General features: G+C 46.6%; 1 protein-coding gene across 9 annotated transcripts in view; it reads right to left on the bottom strand.

Annotated features, from left to right (window-relative positions):
* The window catches only part of FLI1 (Fli-1 proto-oncogene, ETS transcription factor), a 112,686-nt gene that overhangs the window by 80,380 nt on the left and 12,039 nt on the right, over nt 1–20,267 (bottom strand). The window contains exon 1 of one of the 9 annotated variants that reach the window (XM_090027031.1): nt 18,752–18,905. The exons of 7 other annotated variants lie outside the window; for them this stretch is intronic. In XM_090027031.1, coding sequence (XP_089883157.1) covers nt 18,752–18,769 — 18 coding nt within the window. In that variant the 5' untranslated portion in view covers nt 18,770–18,905. Of the gene's footprint in view, nt 1–18,208; nt 18,614–18,751; nt 18,906–20,267 lie in introns of those variants that run through there. One more of the 9 variants, XM_090027027.1, reaches the window with a different exon arrangement.

The raw sequence follows: 20,267 nt of genomic DNA, 5'->3' as shown, positions 1-20,267 counted from the left end.
TGGGACTGCTTCAGGAGTCCTGGGTTCATCTCAGGGCCTGTTTTACAAAAGTCCTGAGTGCCCATGGCCAACACGAGCTGTGGGTGACCATCAGATCTACAGATCAGGCCTTTTTTTCTCTCTCAGGGCCCCAGTTGACAGCTCACCTGCCTCTCATGGGTTTTTGTGAGCTACAGTTACAATCAGTGAAGCACTGATCTCTTCGGACCAAAGGCACCACAGAAGTGCAAAGTCCTAGCATTAGTGATAGCACCATGGGGTCAGGGTCTCCACGATCCCCATCACAATCAGTGACAAAACCCCCTTGGAGTTTAGTAAAACAGGACAGGCACTGACAAAGGCATCCAAGCCAAAGCACATTTGAATGGTGTTTTCTCTCCTCCCCAATTTTTTTCTCTTTCAAAAAAAACCAGCTTGCAATAAACGGCACTTGCTAAATGACTGTTTAATGAGACAGAATGTGATGCAACCTCCCCCTCCCATTGGAAACCACTTGTCATCAGCAAGCCAGGCCCTCTGTCCCTGCTTATAGACACTGTCAGGTGCATGCAGAAGAGGGTCCCAGTTCTATAGGGCATTGAGAGACAAGAGCCTTCCCTTGTTGTTCCAGCCTGTAACGAAAAATTGCTCGCCACATATACAAATGTGATCAGGGAGCGGATTTGCACCTGTTTCAGCAGACAGAGATAAAACAATGACGGTGTTCAGAGAGCAAATCAGTTAGCAAGCAGCCAGGGGCAGGGAGAATGGTGAGAGTGCCCTTGGCACCTCTCCATTAAAACACTGTACATATCCTGAATTTAAAATACACCAGATTCTTTTCATCATATCGTCAGAGCATGGACTTTTTTGTGCCTTAGACACTATTCAACAGCATTATTCTTTTCCATGTAGCTCTCAGCTAACATGACCTTTAAAATGCTAGATTAATAAAATAACAAAGAAAAAAAGAATAAAAGCCAAGTGTCACGAGCAAGAGCACAGGGTGTGTCTCCTTCATAGCATGCTGCATCAGCAACTTCCCTCCAACAGAGTCCTAGAAATTTTGGCGTGCACAGAAATCAGAACAGCCACCAGCTGCACAAACCCCTGTGCACATTGTCAGGGCTTATCAATATTAATCCTTAATATTTTGGTTCATTTGGTTATTTTATAGATCATATCCTTTTCAGAGCATGGACTATGTCTTCTGATTTGCAAGTGGCTAGAACATTTGGGTGCAATAATAATGTTCGTAACAATAAATGCATTTCCTCATCCTTGTTGTACATGTTCTCCACCCTTTGCATCCAGCTGGTTGGATCTTTGATGCAGAGGGATTTCGTATGTTAATGCTTTTATACTTACAGCATTTATCCAAGGATCTCAAAAACCTTTGTGAATATTTTTTCAGTTCTCACAATGAGTCAGCGGCAAGTTGGCATTATCACTACTTTGCAGATGGGGAAACAGAAGCACGTTACTTTGAAGAGATTTGCCAGCTTCAGTCAGGGGCAAAGACAGAAACAGAACTTAGGACACCTCACCCACGGGTCCTTTCCTAATCACTAGATCACACTTGGTTCCCCTCAGGAAGCACAGCTTTTTCCAAGGTTACAATCACCAACTGAGCTTTCCAAGAAGCAGGGATACGTGCATGTTTTAACAGCAAGGAATTGTTTGGTATCTACTGAAGCACCAACTCTTTCATCTCTTCCTCTTTGCTAATATAATGCATGGTTTATTACAAGCCAAACTACTCAGAAGAGCGGAAATCATTTTCTGCTGAGAGGGTGGCAGAGAATTTTGTTCTGCATTTTGTCAAATTTCTGGACTGTTTCTAATTTATGTGTTGGCCTGCTCTAATTAGGATAACCCATGAAACTAGATTATCTAGAACAGCCAAATCCTGAAATACTTGAAATCAAAGGCAAAACTGCCAAAGACTGGCTGTATCATTAGTACTTTGCGTATTGCATTAATGACAAAAGCTCCCATTGTGTTAACCCTGCAAATGCACAGCAAAAGACAGTCCCTGCCCCAAAGAACGTACAGTCAAAGGCAACAAATAGACACATTATTAGCCCCATTTTACAGCTGAAGCACAGCAAGGTGAAGTGACAGGTCCATGAGCATACAGAAAGCCTGTGGCAGAGTCAAAACTAGACAGATCTTCTGTGTCTGAGTTTAGTACCTTAAGCACAGCAGAGCCAGTGGGTTGGCTGTAACTCACTGACATCCCCCTTATCACAGCTCTGTTTTAAGATTCCCACGCTAGGACAGTGACTTAATCTGAGCCAGCATCCACCCTGTAATACATTATCTACATTGCACTGTGCTGTACATATAAGCTACTGTCATAACGGGATAGCAATGCTATCACGGAGGAAAACAGACACAGATGGAGTGATGTGAAACAAGGTCTCTTAAAATTACTTTGAAATACTATGCAAACCCATGGCATTATACAAATGAACAATAAAGCCTGAACTCATACGAGTCTGATTCTGCTGTGATGCAATTGAGAATTAGGAGTGTCTTATGACGCACGTAATGGCATGACCTAGTTATAACAGCAGTGTGAGAGATTCAGTTCAGCTGTTCAGAGACTCAGCACCAAATTTCACCTGTACCTGTTTAAGCTCATTCATTTTACTCCTGTTTTATATCAGCATGAGAGGAAACCCATGCTTCTTGTATCCACAGTAGCTTTCACTCTCCATGAGGACATTATGTATACTCTAATGTGGTAGGGATCAAGTGATCTGGCCTTGTGGGCTGGATAAGCGGTGTAGGGCTGGTCCATGAGCTGGATCCAGCATGGGGTTGGCATGTGGGATCAGTCCAGAGGTACAACCTGATGTGCTGGCTTGGCCCCACATGCCAGACCAGGAACAATCTACATGCTGACACAGTCCAGTGTGTAGGGCCATGTCATATGGCCCATGGGGCTCCCAACAGGTCTGAAGATTTGGCAACAGGGGAGTGGTGACAGTGCTAATTGTCATGGCTTTGGGCTCTCCTGCAAGCTATAAGTTAAGCACCGCTGCCCTAACAGGTACAGTCATTGCTCCTTATATCAGTAAGCACTGTGTGTATTCACAGGTATTGCCCCAGATATTGAACACATTCTCAGGTACTCACTAACACTGAGATACCAACTATTCCCATGTACCACCTATCCCCACTGCCCCCCAGAAGAATCCCTGTATTCCCCACAGGATGCAGAGAGGTTATATATTGTTATATATTCTCTCTATATATGCATCCCACATTGTCCCAAGTTCTCCATGCAACCTTGCGTAGTCTGTATGGACCTGGTCCAGCAATGTACTTACACAGATACTAAGGACCTCCTCAATCCACGCTTATTTAGTAAGGTATTAAAGCATATGCAAAGTATTAAGCATATGCTTAAGTCCTATCAAGTCAATAGGAATTAAGTGCTTTCCTGAATCAAGACCCACAACATCAGAGCAATGTCATTCCCAGAGGGTGCCTCTCCAGACAGTGATCTTTTTTTCATGGGTGGTAGCTTTCTCCAATCCATGGCCTCTCCCTTCTAGGTCACTCTGCTGCTCAGGGATGACCTGACATTGTTAGCACTGTTGGATAAAAATGAGGAGGTAGAGAGGGGGCAGTAACCTCTTTGCCCCCTCTAAGTGGTTCTGCATAAAGACCCTCAAACCTGCCTGAACTGGGTAGAAATTGCCTTAGGAGATGTCCAGGCAGCATGGTTTTGCATACCTGTGCTAGCTTTCACTACCTAACTTGGACAGCAGTGCAGTGGTGATGTATCAGATGGACAGCCATGCAGGGTAAATGCCCCGGAGCCAGAACAAGCTTATGAAGCCCATCCCGATGGCCATGTTGCTGTCATGGGTGCTGCTGGTACCTGGGCTATCTCCATTAAAAGCATCTGGGAATGCCTGTTGTTGCTGCAGCCATATACCTTTATTTGCTAGGTAGATATACCCTTCGTTAGAAAAAGAGAAAAGGGGTGTGGCAAGGGAACACTCATGTTTTGGTGGTGAGGTGTTTGAAGAAGTGTGTTTTCATGGTAGGGGAGTATGGAAAGGGTCACTGTAAGTGTGTCCTTGCCTGAGGTGGGAAAACAGCATGAGTGAGTATCTCTTTAAGGAATGGGTGTCTCTTGGAAAAGCTGAGATCAGAACATAGCTGGTGTAAGTCAGCGTAACTGAGGATGTGGGACTTAAGTGAAGCCATGCTGATTTATGGCAGATGAGTTTCAGCTCCACTGTCCAGGGGTCAGGGGAAAGGTGAATGAATGTGTTGGAGGTAACGGTTGGGACACTAGCCTGGTACTTGGGAGGCTCAGATTCAGGTTATTATTCTACCAGAGAAGAAAACTGTGCCTGGCTTCCCCCTTGTACTGGTACTACTCTACCTCCTAGGGCGGTACGTATAAAATATTGGGAGGTGCCCTGATCCCACAGTGGTGGTGGCCATGCAAATACTTTAGATAGACCGAGTCTAAGTGTGGGACAGAAGTGCAAGTGCAGTGACGAGAGTGAGTGTGGGAGGGGAGGACGGGGCGGGGGGGGAGTAGCAGGGTGATGTGATCTAGCGGGGGAGGATGAGTGAGTGTGAGAAGGGAGACCTGGAGGTAAGGTCCTGGAGGGAAAAGAAGGCTAGCTACAGACACTTATAGAGGATGAGTCTGATCATTTTCTGGATAGATCACATGAACCATGATACTGAGGAATGGCCTGGGCACTGGAAAGAGGTTCACTAGACTGCCCTTTTCTTCCCCTCACTCCCACAGAGAATCCCCATGTTCCTGATAAGAGGCAGAAAGGTTTCCCACAGCAGACAGGTCTCCTCCTGCTCCCTCTGGCTAGGGACAGAAATTCAAAAAAGCCTGAGCCTGAATTGATTCAATCTTTGCAGGTTAGTCTAACCTGGCTAGGCTGAACTGGTTTTCAATCATACAATCATTCTCTCTGGACTGAAGAAATGCAGGCACGTGCCTGCACTGGCTCAGGCTAAAAGCCAGGGGGCACTAGAGAAGCCCTCCCTTCCCTTCCACAATGCTCAGCTGGAGGCAGGGCGAGGGCATGGCCAGGCCTTGGCAGGACACTGCCCACCTTGCTGCTGTCTCCTAGTTGATAATTCAGCATTTAGCATCCCATTGAGAAAACAAAAACCTCTCTCATTAGTTCAAGCTCTTCTTAACCAACTTTTTCCAAGGAAGGAACTGAGGGACATTACCAGCTGACCTGTTGATTAGCTCCAAAAAGTCCTAAGTGGACACTGTTCTGTCTGCCTTATACAGACCTCTCAGCACTAGCTAGCATACCACATGCTGCCTAGGGTCTGTGCTGGGAGAGAGGGGAGGGGGTAATCCCTGCTTGTCAGACGGAGGCGAGGGGTAAGCCAGGCAGAGGGGCAGGGCCACCCCTGCTCTGGAGCAGAGAGCTCTGTCTAGGGTTGAAAAGCATCTGGGATGCTGGGGGATGCTGGTTTAAGTTAAACCAGGAAGGGCTCTGGGACAGACATTGCATAAACCAGTTTGACTGAAATCAGTTAAGTCTGATGCTACATTCAACCATGTTTATCTCAAATTGTTTTCAGCCATTTTCAAACTGGTTTATGTGCACTGAACTTATGTTCTGTTGCTGGTTTAAACCAGTTTCTGATCACTTAAACCAGTTTGTGTGTAGTCTGTCCCTAGCCTCTGTGTTTCACTGCACCAATGTGCATATTACAATTATTTGTTGCTGCAAACACCCAGGCTGCACTGCCTATCTCCAAGCACGTTTGCTTGGCACATCAGCGAACCTCCCTCCCTCCCCACCTACTGCTCTCAGAGTGGCAGAAAGCAGGGCTGCCTGAGCAAAGTGTCTTTCATAAGATAGGGTTTCTGTGGTTTGGGTTTATTCTAATTTTTTTCATGAGTTTGCAGCTGCTAGTTTTTAAACTACCAATCTTGGAGCAGCTCACTTGAAAGAAAGACAAAAAGGCAGAAAGAACTGAAAAGCAAGCTAGAAGGAGAAACAGAGGAACTGATGGGAGAAAAAAAAAGAAAGTGATTGAAGCAGAGGCCTGCCTGAGGAAGTAAGATTGTTTAAAAGTAGCAGCAGCTACTACATGTATAAAAAAAATTGGCTTATATATAAAAAAACCATCTGGTGTTTAGCTGAAATTGTAGCTGTGTGTGCACCCTGTATGGGCATGTGTGCGCTCTGTGTTCTGAACAGCTTCTCTGAAATGCACATTTACTCAGCTGGACTTGTGCACCAGAAATCTGCAAAACCTATCGGTGTTCACACCCTCCTTTCTCCTTCTGGGCAGTTACTGATGGTCTTTGATCTGAACAAAAGCACTCACGCAGGCGTCGTCTGCAGCACTGCAAACCCACATAAAACTACAAGTGTTCGGTTTAGAAGGCTGAAAGTTACACTTGTCTCACTAAGGCTGAAGAACACAGGAGAATTTATACTAAGCATATAATCGGTTTATCAAGTGGATTCTTCTTATTTGTTAGTTGCATTTGATTATCTGCAGTGCTTTCCCAACCCCAGCTGGGTTCAGGGTCCTGTTGGGCTCAGCGCTTCTAATGAGATGCAGTCCTTCCCACGAGGGTCTGGTCTAAACAGACAGGGCAAAAGTTTGAGGGAAAGGAATGATCATCATCTAAATTTTGCAGATGAGTAACTGAGGCACAGCAAAATGAAGCAGCTTGCCAAGATCACACAGGAAGTGGTAGAACAACACATTGAACCAGGTTGGCAACCACAGAAGAGTAGAAAGACCTGAGTGAATTAACTGATCAGGAATGGCTATGAGCCACCCAAGTGATGTAGCCATAAAAAGGGATATGATGTACTTACATTAGAAAAAGGGCTGTACTGATGCCATTATACAAGGCAATACAAGACCTCATCATAAGCTACTGTGTGCAACTGTCACCCATATTCAAGAAAGGCAAATTTAAACAACAACGGGTGCAGAGGAGCTAACCAGGGCAACAGCAAGCCTGTATTTATGGGAGGAGACTAAAAGAGCTTGACTTGCTTAGCTTAGCAAAGTGAAGGCTCAGGGGATAGGCTTCTTCCTTACAAAGACATCCGTGGGTAAACAGTAGGAAAAGAAAAGAGGTTTTTCAGTGAAAGGGCAGTCTTGATCCAGGAGCCTAGATAAAATCTGGCCATGATTAAATTTTGTCTGGAAATTGGAAGATGGTTTTCTAGCCTCCCAGAAGAGCAATGCAATATGGATAATTGCTTAGCTATGTAGCATTTCTAGGAATCCGTGGGTAGGCCACTAAGAGGGAAATCTTCCGATTATGACACAACTTTTATAATCGTAAGATCTTCAGAATATCCCGCTTGTGTCTATGTTCTCTCTTCCATCCTAAATAATTCACAGGGAAGATAAAAGCTTACAGAACGTGCAGGGGAGAAGGGTAGGATTCTGACCATGCACACAAAGCTGATCTTTCGCAAGACTGTTAGCCCAGGCCACGTGCAACTGGAATGGTAGCCGTTTCCCCTCAATTTGCATGAAATGTCTCAGATTGCAACGAGAATCTTGATGTCACAAGAGAATGAGCAATCGCTCAGATAAAATGTAGCATACAAATACATACACATGACTGCTTTGGAGTGAAGGCCCTGTACTGGATGCAGAACTGAAAAAAAAAAAGGTTTGGTTCTTGGCTCTGATACAAGCTTCCTGTATCATCTTGATTTGCCAGTTAATTTCTCTGTGTCTCCGCTCCACATCGGTAAAGTGGGGATGGTCAATCTTTTTCTTCTCTGAGGAGCAATGCTAGGGGGGTATGTGCAGTAGTGCTTGTAGCACTCAGGAGAATGGGCAAAAACTGGCCAACTACTGAGCGCTCTGGCCCTGATCCAGCACAGCATCTGCACATGCTTGAATTTAAGCTTGAGTGGTCCTACTGGAGTCAGGTTTACTGAGGTACTCTAGCCCTTGGGGGGAGTATCATTAATGTAGAAATGCGTGTGCTGCTATCTGATAGAGCAGTTTTGCTGCAGTTTTCCTTCCTTTAGGAAGGAAACTATCCACCCGATATGATTATACACAGATAGAGCCACATGCACAGGAATTTTGCCTGGGATTTCAGTGGGAGCTAGTTAGGATCAGTCCCACAATGTCATCACCATGTATACAATTCTTCTTTCTGCAAGACTACCTAACTGCAGCACCATGACTCACAGAGCACCCTAATGCCCAGGACTCAGTCTAGATTCTCGATATGCCTCAAAGCCACATACAGTTAAGCTTTCCTACTCAAGAGAAGTTTCATCACTTCAGGATGAACTCACAAGATGGAAATCAAGGTGCTTTTTGGTGTTGTATATATACCATGCCAGTTTATGACCAAGTGATTTTTCAGAGTGCTAATGGCAAATCTTACTTTCAAAGGGGGCTCCATATACCCTTCAGTCATTAACTCCCAGAAAGTCCTAAGACCTGGAAGACTGGCATAGTCATCAGGACATCTGGATTTTAGCCCCCACTCTGACACTAACCTACTGTGTGACCGTCGGCAAAGTCACTCCCTGCCTCTGTCATCTTCTAACTTTTCTTCCATGTCTGCTAATCTCTGTAACTCTTGGTCTGGGCCTGTCCAGTGCATAACAGCAGGGCACTGATCTTAGCTGGGATCTAGTGACTACTATTGTAATACAAATAATAATAACGATACTACCAACTTCTTGTTCCAGTCAGGAGCCCTTCCTAGAAGTCAAACTGTAACATGAGCCCTATGAGCAAACCCTTTACAACTTAATAGGGATTTAATCAACTGGGTTTTATAGCATTTGAGCAGGGCTCCATAGAAATTACACTATAAATAGGAAGCAGTAGAAACCGCTAAGCTGCCTCCATTTTCTTCCTGAGTTGTACAACAGGGAGATAATTCATTATTGAATTCTCCTGGATGATTCAAAAATAATCAATAGAAAATTATTATTACATTGGACTTTGCTCCCTAGGCCTCCCACAAGCCCCATTCAAATCCTGCCCAGTTGTAGGAATCCAATCTTGCAGGCTGGGCAATGTTGTTCTCTCTCCTCCCTGGATTAAAGCGGCATAAGCCACAGGTCCTCTCCCTGGCTTGGTGAGCAGTGCTCTCCTGTAATGCCCCCTCCTGTTTAGCTGGTGTGGTGTAATAGATCCCTCCTGTTTCAGGCTAGTTTAACCACTGCCCACCCTGCCCAGCTTTGTGAGAGTGCAAAACACACACACAAAGCAAATGCACAGCAGAAATGGGTCAAGAACAGGACCTTTTATGCAGCTCCCCATCTTCCCCTCTGTGGATTTTGGCAGTTTGGAAAAAATGAACCCCAAACACAGACCAGCTTTGTTGGAGGTGTTGATTGTGCAATACCCAAACCAAAACCACCCCAGATCACTCCATTATTTATTTATTAGATTTATATCCTACCCTATACAAAAAGCATTATGGGGATGGGAGGAGAGCAAACCTGTTCTGTTTTTATTTTCCAGAACCCTGCTGAGTTCGGTGGTTCAAAATAAATTAATCCTGACCTAGAACCACCCTTACTTCTGATTTTGAAAATGCAACTTATTTGGCTACAGGGGTGTAGGTGGTAGTCATGTTGGTCCACGGACATAGGCAGACAAGGTTCTTCAGGTGAATCCGATATCGTATTTGGCTATGCATGTATGTACAACAATACATACAAATACCCTTATTTGGCTATGCATGTATGTACACATCTCTGTGCATGCATGCACATGGCTTTCTGAGGCTGGAATTGAAAGCTGTGGTTCCAGAAAATGTTCCCCTGTATCACTTCTAAATTCCTTAGCACTCTAAGGCTTGAGTTTCTAGAGGCTCAACTATATGGATGTCAGTGGGATTTGTAGCTGACCAGGGCCTCATTCACAGCCTTACTTTGAAGTTTATCACATATCTGCAACAGGATTTACTGCATTTACTTGAATATAAGACAACCCTGAATATAAGATGATCCCCCAAATAATTAGGTTCTATACCTAGAAAATGTATCCATTTTCTAGTTTGGAATTTGTTTATTGGAGGTTTGCCTTTGATTTGTCCCTCTCCCATCTCGAGGGGGTCAAGTAACCCTTTCCCTCAACCACCCCCAACTTCTTCCCCCTGCAGGCAACCCTCCCTCCCTCCCTTCCTGTCAGACCCTGCTCTCCCAGAGCACAAGGGGTAAACTTGAAAACATTGATTTTCATAGAAACATACCTGTAGTCATTTGCATATAAACAAATTGCTATGGGTACCCATAGACTTGGGGGGGGGGCAGGGAACGCTGATCTTACTCAAGGCCAAATTGTTTCCAAATTCAACTGGGAAAAGCCCAATAGTCAAGTGCCAAAATTCACCTGAGCAGAGCTCAATCATCAAGTGGCTCTACCACCAGGCAAATATCCTCCCTCCCAGACTCACTGGACTGAGGCTTTGGATACTCCCCAAATCCAGACAGCCATCCTATGTGCAAGCCCCAGGCCTAGAGGCCTTGGGGTTCAGATGATCACAGTCTCGCTTGATCTTAGCCAAAAGACTAACACAACTCTTAGGAACTCAAAATACACATTGCAGCTGAGCAAAACAATACGCTGTACAGTAGGAAGTTCACAGTATTTTACAAAAATAGCCTTCACCCTTGAGGGACAGGCCACACACACAATACAGAATGGTTTGCCTTTGCACAGTACCTTTCACACATGCGGTATCCCTTAAGTGATTAGCAAAATCTAAATGTAACTGCAGAGTTAAATACCAGAAAATGAGTGAAAAATGAGAAGCAAAAAAGTCTGCAAAGTAACTTATTAAAAGAAATAATTCCTGCTAGGAAGGAAGGACCTTGCCACAGTAATATATCTTAGACGGCATGTATGTAGCCATTTTGGATGGCATTTTTGTCAGCAGCTAGAACTTGGTATTACGATTAAAATATCTAGTCATAGGTTCAAATACCAACAGGCATCTTCACAATTCCCAGACTGATAAACTTAGCTGCATGCTACCTATTCCACATACATTTTACTTTAAATGAAACATTCACAATTGATTACCTGCCTGCTTTTTATAGTCACATAAGAGCTCATCCATATCAGCTCAAAGAAGTATCTGACTAAAATATTCCTCACCCACACTACTATTATAGTAGCTTGTCTGCCTAGCGGCTGCCTGCCATCCCAGAGATGGTAGCATGTCAACAGCAGAGAGAGTCTTGTCCATGTACTGCTAGTCATGCCGAACACTATTAAATATGAAGAGGGCGCTAGCAGGCTGGTGAGCTCGCTCTGAGAGCTAGCAGCAAAAAAAGACAAATTCTGGAGGCTAACGTTATGTAAAGTCCTAAGGAGATTTGGAACAGGAGCAGTCAAGGAGTTATAGTTTCCTTTGTTCTGTTAAAAGGGAAAAGGAAACACATCAGGAAACCAGACTGTGGAGCACAGGAAGTCTCACTTGGGCTGATAAAAGGAACTGATGTGAGGTAGGTTCAGATGCAGTTAAAAGTCAATCAAGCTTGGAACAACAAGAAGAGCTTCTCAGAAGAAACCAGAGAGCCAAACTGTGATTCTTGCTGCAGAAATGTACTTGTTCACATGGTTTAACTCTTGGTTGCTTTCTTTAAAAAAAAAAAAAAATCTATTATAAAACAGCTTTATTTAAAATAAATTCTGTTCTCAACACAGATACGTTGCTTTCCATAATCTGTTTCCAGGTTTCACCACACCATTCATCAGACTTTTCTCCCATTTCTCATTTTCACTCATCAGCTCTCTCTGAAAACTTTATTTTTGCTGTTTTCCCTCTTTCTAAGTAAAGCTTAAAGCCAGCGCTAGTACAGAAGGGAACTCTTTGCTGAATGAGAAATGACAGATAATTAAAGGTTCTTCTGCCAGTGGCATTCTTCACACTGTTATTCTCAATTTTTCTGACTTGTGGGACTAAGGCTCCAAATATCGTTTATAAATGTCCACTACTGCTCTGCAGCCCTGATCCTGACATCTGTGGCCTTTACGTGTGTCTTTGTTAGCAAACTTCAGTGAGGGATCCAGACCTGACTGCGCCTGTTAGTCAATGTGCTGAGCATCGTAAGCAATATTTAGCACAAGGTGGATGACTCCTTTGGAATAAAAATAAAAATGGGTAACAAAGAAAAAAAATAGTTTGGTCTCTGTGCGCTTATTGCACTCTAAACAAAATTCCTTTTCCTCTACCGTGTACTGTGTGATTTGATGAATATTCTGTGTTAAAGGCAGAAGCTAAGATTTACCCAAACTATTACCATTGCCTTCCAGTGGCAGTCACAGAGAATGCTCATTCTGGTGGCTTTGCAATTCTCAGCCAGCACCTTCAAGCATTAGGCATATAAATCTGTATTTTGGCATTCAAAAAGATAAGCTAGGCGCCCACTGAAGCCACTGGGAGCTGTTGGTGCTCATTAGCTTTGCAAATCAACCTACACAAATATGCACTTCAATACCTCATTGTGGCCATATTTTATGGGCCTGATCCTGCAACTAGTTCAGGATCCCCGCTGACTTTAGTGCTAGCAGCCTCTTAAGAAACAGGACATTTTTGTGTGTTCTCTTTAATAGTCTTTGACAAGGATATCCCCTCTGTTTGTGCCCTGGCTAATGGCAAATCCTCTTATGGTTATTAAGTTCTTGCTGCTTCAATGTAAAAGACGGGTTTCTAGGCTGATGTTACTGCTTTGCAGATATACATCAGTAATTATGTGGCTGTGGGTAGAGAGAGGAAGAGAGAGAAGACGTAGTTAGATGCATTACCGCTTTCAAAGCACTCTTTTTTGAACACTGTGCGCCAGATTCTGCACTGCCCTGCACCCTATGTTGTTATTTATTCCAATGAAAAGTGAGCTTGAATGAGAACACTTTGCACTACAAGTTGCAGACTAATAAAGAATCAGGCCCATAATTAAATGCAACTTTTTGCCTATTTTGGAAAGAGTGTATTTGCATGTTCCTATTTTAGGCCTTTTTTATTCAAACACAACATATGAATATGCAGCCCCAGTTTTGTATGACAGATATCTGCACACTCAGAAGTTCCTTAACCAACAATCAAGTAAACATACTTGGTAATTAATACAACTGAATGAACTCCAGTGCAATTTGAGCCAGAGTAAGCTAGTCCCCAAAACACTGTTTAGACATGTATTTAACCACAGTAATTTACTTCACCGTTGAATCGTACCTGTGTCTCATGAAACTATCCTACGTTGGATTAAATTAATCAACTGTGCCCTAACTGTAGCACACGTGTAGATGGTGATGCTTTACTGCACCGTAAATTAGTCTACCATGCAGTAAAGCGCACGTGTAGATGAGCCTACCAAGACTATAAACAACCAATTAAGTATGTCACATTAGTTATTTGCACATGCCAATACTGGATACCCATAGTCACCCAGCCATATGCACTCATATCCCCACACAAACCAACACAGGAGATAGACCCGATTCAAAGCAATGCACCTTAACAGCACTCACAATTTGGGGATAGTTTGACTTCAGTTCTACTTGTGGAACTAAGCACCTAAGCTTCATAAATTGGGTCCCTTTCAAAAACGGGGTCCCTCTCACATAGCCAGGCACAGCTACTCATACATGAGTACACACACTCAAATATTAACACCATGCTACTGGAATGTTAGGTGTCTAACAAACCCACAAATGTCTGGAAATTTAAAGTTAAGGCTCCCCTGGCTCCTTTAACTCTCCTGCTCGTGCATGTTTGCACTAAGATGGGACATAGGGTCTTTCATTACGTGGTCAAGTAATGCTGGGCAAAATTACACACGTTTATTTTACAAATGTGTCAACTATGCAGAATTCTAGAAATGCTTCACATGCTAACATTTTAAGGGGCAAGTTGTATGGCAGATGCCTCAGGGGCATGGTTTTATTGGGACTAAGGACCCAGTTGTACAGAGAGGATGGGGACCGAAGTCCAAGGGACATCCAGCCTAAGGATTATAAAGGGAAGCAATCATGGACTGAACTGCAGCTTCTGCATAAACAGCTGTAAAGATCATTCTGCCTGTATCTCTCCACCTCATCAGCATGACATCCTGTCAAGGCTCTCAGCACCACTTGAACTAGTGGTTCTCAATCTCTTTAGTTTCATGACACCCCTCATTAGGCTCAAGGCACCCCTCAGAAAATGCCAGCTCTTAGTTTTCACTCATTTTTTGATGGTGGAAAAATAATAGAGGAATGTTTTCTCTTGCAAAGACCACAACAGGTCAGAAAGCTATCATCACTACAGATCTCTATTTGAAAGCTCTGGGTTTATCTTGTGAATCATGTTTGTACACCCAACATTGCGTGGTGCCCTGCAGCACTTTGGAAGTATCCCAAGGCACCTACTGTGGCACCCTGGTTGAGACTTAAACCTGCAGACTGACATCCCAGGTACCTAAAGATTAAGCAGTGGGGCTGTGTACAGGTGGATGATTATGAGAGGAGAGGAACCTTCTACCCCCAAACTCCCCCCAAACAGCAGGCAAGAGTGGCCACAGTCTTTCTACTGAGTGGTAGAGCTACTGGATTCTTGTCCATCCTGATCTAAGTCATCCCTGCCTAGCCTCACTGCCACTTCCCATCCAGAACAAGGAAGTGGAGTGGGACCCAGTTCTCTGGAGCAGAGACTGGGTCATAACCTCAGGTGACTTTACTCTTATTGGAATAACCGGTTTCATCCCTTCCCAGGGTTTGTTAATGGAAGTGCTTAGCAGCCACTTTTCCGCTCCCAACTACTTCAGCTGCTATTTTTTTCAAGCTTCATCTTACTCCTGTTGACATCACTGAAAAATATCCTTTGACTTTGATGGGAGCAGAATTGAAACCTTTGTTTAACTAATGGGGATTGACAGCAGAGGCATGATCCTGCAGTCCTTACACAAGCAAAAATCCGATTGAGCAATCCATGCCCCATGGTGCTGATTTCTTTGGGAAAAAAAACCCTTAGATTTAGCGTTAAACTATTTCAGCGTAAGAGATGACTACTAAGGGTATTTAGTAATAGCTTTCAACTGTTTTTGTTGGTGACACTGATGGCTATTAAAAGGCTTCTATAGAACATAAATTGGTGCATCACAGATTAAGGGCTGCAATAATGGGTCTACAAATTTACGCTTTTCAGAATCCATGCTTTCAAACTGAAAGATGCTTTATAATGCTCTTGACACAGAAAGGCACCCTGAACAACAGACTATCTGTATGCACGTTGTCTTCATCCACAGATTAAAACTTTTGCACTGTGAGTCAATGCCTTTTTCTAGGGAAGGGTGCACTGAAACCGCTAGAGGCAAGGAGATTTAAAACAGATTTTTAAACTGAACTTAAAAAAAACATAGGTTCTGATCTGAGACATTGTGGGACAAGTTTCAGGTCAAGATGAAATGCCTGCAGTTCAGAAACAGTGATTGCAAGAGAGACTTCACCCCACCCTTTGCTCTAGCAACCACCAACACACAAATCACGTATGTGTGTGTAGAAAGGAGAGGCTGGGTGGTGGTGGCTGGCCTTTTGAGTAATGTGGGCTTTTCACTGCATGCCCTTTAAATGGACCAAGCTTTTCTTGCGTCTGGTACTTTGTGGCAAACTGCGTTTTTGCAGAATGAGAGCAGCAGTTACACAAATATGCTTTTTAGTAACAATAGGACTACGCCAAGTGTATTTACATCCCAGTATGTGGCAGAAGAGCATTCTTATGTCTTGTCTACACACAAGCTAGAAGCAAAACAACTGAATCTGTTTTAGTTATTTTGATGCAAGTCTCCCTGTGGGTATTTTGTTCAGATTGAGACTGTTGCAGTTTTGTTTATGTACCCTAATTTGCTCATAAATCAATTTATATTAAACCCAAGCAGTATGCTTTGAATCTAAAATAAGAATGTGCACACAGGAGTTTTCACTGAAATAATTCAAGAGCTTGGAAAAAAATAGATTTAGTTATTTGGAAACACGTCTGAATGTGCACCAGCCCCTAGACTCATTTTCTCCTAGCCATCATCTGTCATAATTATTTAAAGAACATGGACAGAATTAAACTTAATTCAGATGAAAGACTTGCAGTACTTCTCCTGGATTATGCATTCAGTACAAAGCTTCATGGAATTATTCTGTGTCACCTATCCAAAATCTTTTCCAGGATTAAGTGCTGAAAGGATTCCCTAGAAAATACAAAGCTTACTGGGCTCCCAAAGTGATAAACAATAATTTATAAAGAAAGCAAACGTGATTCAAGTCACTGGGCTTTATCCCCACTTACAGCAATGAGCCCAGGGCAAGTCACTGGGTAGAGTACCGAACTGGTTTAAAGCTGTCCATTGCACCAAGCGGTGCTCATTCTTTGTAAGAGAAGCCCAACGGCTGCTCTAATTTCATGCTGGCACAGTATCCCCAAAGGGATGAAAATGTTATCCAGGATCAGTGTAGCATAAAAGCATCCTGAGCACTTTGCTTCACTGTGACCATAAGCCAGTTTTCCACCACCCCAGCTGCAGAGAGGGAGTGTCAGCTGGATGCCAGTGGAGGATCATCCCTGCACTGGAATAATCCTCTGTGGACCAGTAAGGGTTTAGGACCAAGTAATCTCATACAGTACAAAGCAGCCACTTGAGGATGTCATCTGATGCTGCAGTCTCCAAGGGGCATAATAAAACACAAATGAGAAACTACAGACTGCACATGGGGGCTGCAGGGTAAAGAAAAGAAATCCTGATAGTGGCCCATACAGTCCCATCGATCTTGTAAATGCATTCCTCACCGGCCCCAGGATCAGCGTACAATTCCTTGAATTCTGTTTGAGCCTCCGTCACAGTATGGCCCAATGAGAAAGGGATAATCATTTGAAGGACCTGAATGATGCCCGTTGCTTGCATATTGTAACACCTGGAGAATACACTGGGGACAACGACCCTGCTTTGGCTCCCAGCCAAAAAGGATGGAATCACCTGGCAGGTTTTTTTCATCTCTGATTTCCACACCTCTGCTCTGCGGGACACTCATCTTTAATGCAAGGGGCTGAGACCTTGCCTTAATCACACCAGTACACCGGCCTCATCTCTCCTTTCTCTTGCTTCTCTCTGCTTTTTCTAGTACCAGTCCCTTCTCCAGCCCTCACCACAACCTCAACCGTGATGGTGAGAGGACCTGTTCTTCTGCTTCAGCTGGCCTTCCCAGTAATCACCCTGCTTCTCCCTGCCGCACTGATTCATCCATAACTCAACAGCCATGCACACAACCTTCGAGAAAGTAAGAGATGAGACCAATATTATTTTCAAACTGTATTCCCCATAGACATGGTCAAGTAGCATCTCCTGGGATTTTAGTGAGCTCTAGCCTTCGGGGGGAAATACTGGTGCATAAAGACTCCTATGAAGTATGATACAAAGTTCAGCACCTAAAAAACATGTGTGGCTCAAACCACATCCTTTCCCATCACCCGCTGTCCTTCACCTTAGAGAAACTGAGGCAGGTGCCTCTACCTTTTGGTAATGAATTGCAGCAAGTCAGTCAGACCCCCCAAAAGGCACTCGCTGGGAACCCAGCAGCTTTACTCTGCAGTGAGAAGAGCTACAGGGAACCAACCAGCTGCTGGCCTAAGGGTGGCAGGTTTCAGCAAAGACCTCAAAGGACTTTAAAAAGGCAGGTATCACCCTCCTCCTACCGATGAGGAAAAGGTGGCACAAGCAGCTTGCCCACAGTCCCACAGGAAATCAGAGTCAGTGACCGACTGGGGTTTTCTGTCCCCACCCCCGGGTCCCTGGCAAAAACAGTTTACCACTGAAACAGAAATCATCTGCTAACCAGCGACAGTCACAGAGGAGCTTAGGTGCCTTGCTACTGCTCTGGACTCATGCCAAAGGTCCCGGCTGGCCCAGCTGGCGCCGGGTGCCTGGTCACTGGAGGGGCTGGGTGCTCCAGGCCGCCGCTGCCAGCAGGCCAGGCGGGTGGGCTGCGAGCAGGGCTGGCAGGGGCACCGGGCTGGGATCTGGAAGGCCAGCCCCCAGTTCCCTCTTCCGCTCCCAGGGCGGCGGGCGTCACCGCGCGGCTCAGCTCCCCAGCCCCGCGCGGGGACGAAGGCAGCCGGGGCTGGGCGGAGGCGCGCACGGCGACGGGGGCCGAAACAAGCCGTGCGGCCCGCCGGGGCTCGCCAGGGCCGAGGCCGCCCGCGCGGAGCCAGGGGCGCACTTACGGCCGCGCCGCCGGGGTCCCGCGCTTTCCTCCTCCCGTCGCCGGGCTCCGGCCTGCGCCCGCCGCTCGCCTCCTCCGCCTCGCCGGCCGGTGCCTCGCCGGCCGCGGGGCTCCCTGCGTCCATGGCCTGCTCCCTCCTCCCTCCCTCCGCACTTGTCTCAGCCCGCGGGCCCGCGACAGGTTTCAGTTCCTGCCAGTTCGCAGCTTCTTTCCCCCGAGATCAGCAAAAAAAAGAGAAGAGGAGGCCCCAGCCCTCCGCGGCCCACACCCGCCCAGGCGACAGCATCTTTCGAAATCCTCCAACCCCAGCACACCCACGGCCTCTCGCTGCTGCCCGGGGGGCTGCCCGCCCCCCCGGGCAAGGGAAGGGCCGGGCCGCCCGGGAAGAAAAACATCCTCCGCTCCTCGGAAATAAAAACCCCCGCCGCCGCCGGGCCCGCCGCCCTGCCCGGAGCCCCGCGGTGCTGCCCCGACGTCGCGGCCGCGCCGGGCGGCTGAGGGGAGGAGACCGAGCTGCGCCCGGGCCCCCCCGGCCTCCTCTTACCTTAATGGTTCCGTCCATCGCGAACGATCTCCGGCCGCCCCCGCCGATATTCCACACATTGACCCGGCTGAGGCTGGGAGCGACCCCCCGGCGCTGCCCCTCGCCCCGGCCCCGGCCCCGGCCCCGGCCCCCGCGTTTCCCTCCGCCGCCGCTCGCCCTGTCGACTGGTGCGCGCGGCAGCCCGGCGAAGGGGAGACAGTTAACCGGATGAAAGTTTTTTTTCTGCTAATTTTGGGAAGTGAAGTCACTCGAGGAGGAAACCTTCTGTCTCTCCGCCGGTCCTGCCTTCTTGATCAAAATATCTCCGCGTTTCACACACAGGATATTTGCTCCCTGCAGATAAGAGAGGACCAGAACAATAGCTGGCTCTTTCGGGCAGGTCTCGGGGGGCGAGGGCCGGGGCTCATCCCCACGTCTCGCTGCACGTGTGTGTGGCGATTTGGGGGGCGGGGGCGCGTCATTTTTTTGGCTGCAGCAAACTAGCCTGAGTCACTGACTTTCCGTCTCTTCCCGCAGATTTGTATTAATGCGTTTTCCAGTCGTAGGCAAAATTAGGGGGAGCAATGCCGGGCTGGGCACGCAGGCCCGGGTGGCTCTGTATTTCAAGGTGCCTCCTCGGGCCCGGGGAGACTTGCCGTGGGTCCTCCACTTACGGCCGGGAAGTAGCAGGCCAGGCTCCAGTCGAGCTGGTTGACCCATGTCATGTGCTTCCCCACGCTCAGATGCGGGTTTTGGGTTGAGGGGGGTGTTTTTTGGTTTTTTGCTGACTTTCCAAGCAAGGGAACTTCTCGTTCCCCGTCGTTTTGGAAGACCCAGGATTCTAAATATATCTATATCTATCTATCTCTATATATCTATATCTATCTATCTATCTATATATATCTATATCTATCTATATATATATATATATATATGTATGTATATATATATATAGATAAAGGGTTCGCCTTCACTTTCTCTGGGGCTGTGAGACGGGAGGGAAAGCGAGCACGGCGCTACAGTCCCGCAGCAGAGCAGCCCGGGGGCAGGGATCTGCTCGGGATCGTTTTCTCCCAAACGGGGAAGGATGAAGCGGCGACTCGCGTGGCTCGGGCACCGGCCCGGTCACCAAGCAGGGGCAGACTGGCAAGCGACAAACAGATGCGGCGCAAAATGCCCTTGGAGGGCGGGTCAGATCCGGGGCTGGCCTCGCGAGCGCAACATCTTTAAACCTCTCCCGCGCGAGTGGCGGGGCCGGCGCGGTGCGCTCGGAGGGGAGCGACCACGCGTGGGTCGTAGAGAAAGCACTAACGGAGGAAAGAGAGAGAGGGGGGAAAGCTCTCCAGCCAAGCAAGGCAGCGGAGACAAAGCGCTCCGGGCCCACCTGCCCCCCCCGCGCGCATCCTGCGGCCGCCCGGGCGGCTCTTCTCGCCCGCTCCTGCGGGGCGGTGCGGGGCGGTGCGGACTGCCGGCGCGCGGAAGGGAAAAGGCGCTGCCGCCCAGGCAGGCTGCGAAAGGCAGCAGGGCGCTCCGCTTC

The sequence above is a fragment of the Crocodylus siamensis genome, chromosome 14, assembly GCF_052110815.1.
Source record: "Crocodylus siamensis isolate JL-2025a chromosome 14, ASM5211081v1, whole genome shotgun sequence".
NCBI classification, from domain to species: domain Eukaryota; kingdom Metazoa; phylum Chordata; order Crocodylia; family Crocodylidae; genus Crocodylus; species Crocodylus siamensis.
This window is presented reverse-complemented; position numbering and strand designations above follow the sequence as displayed.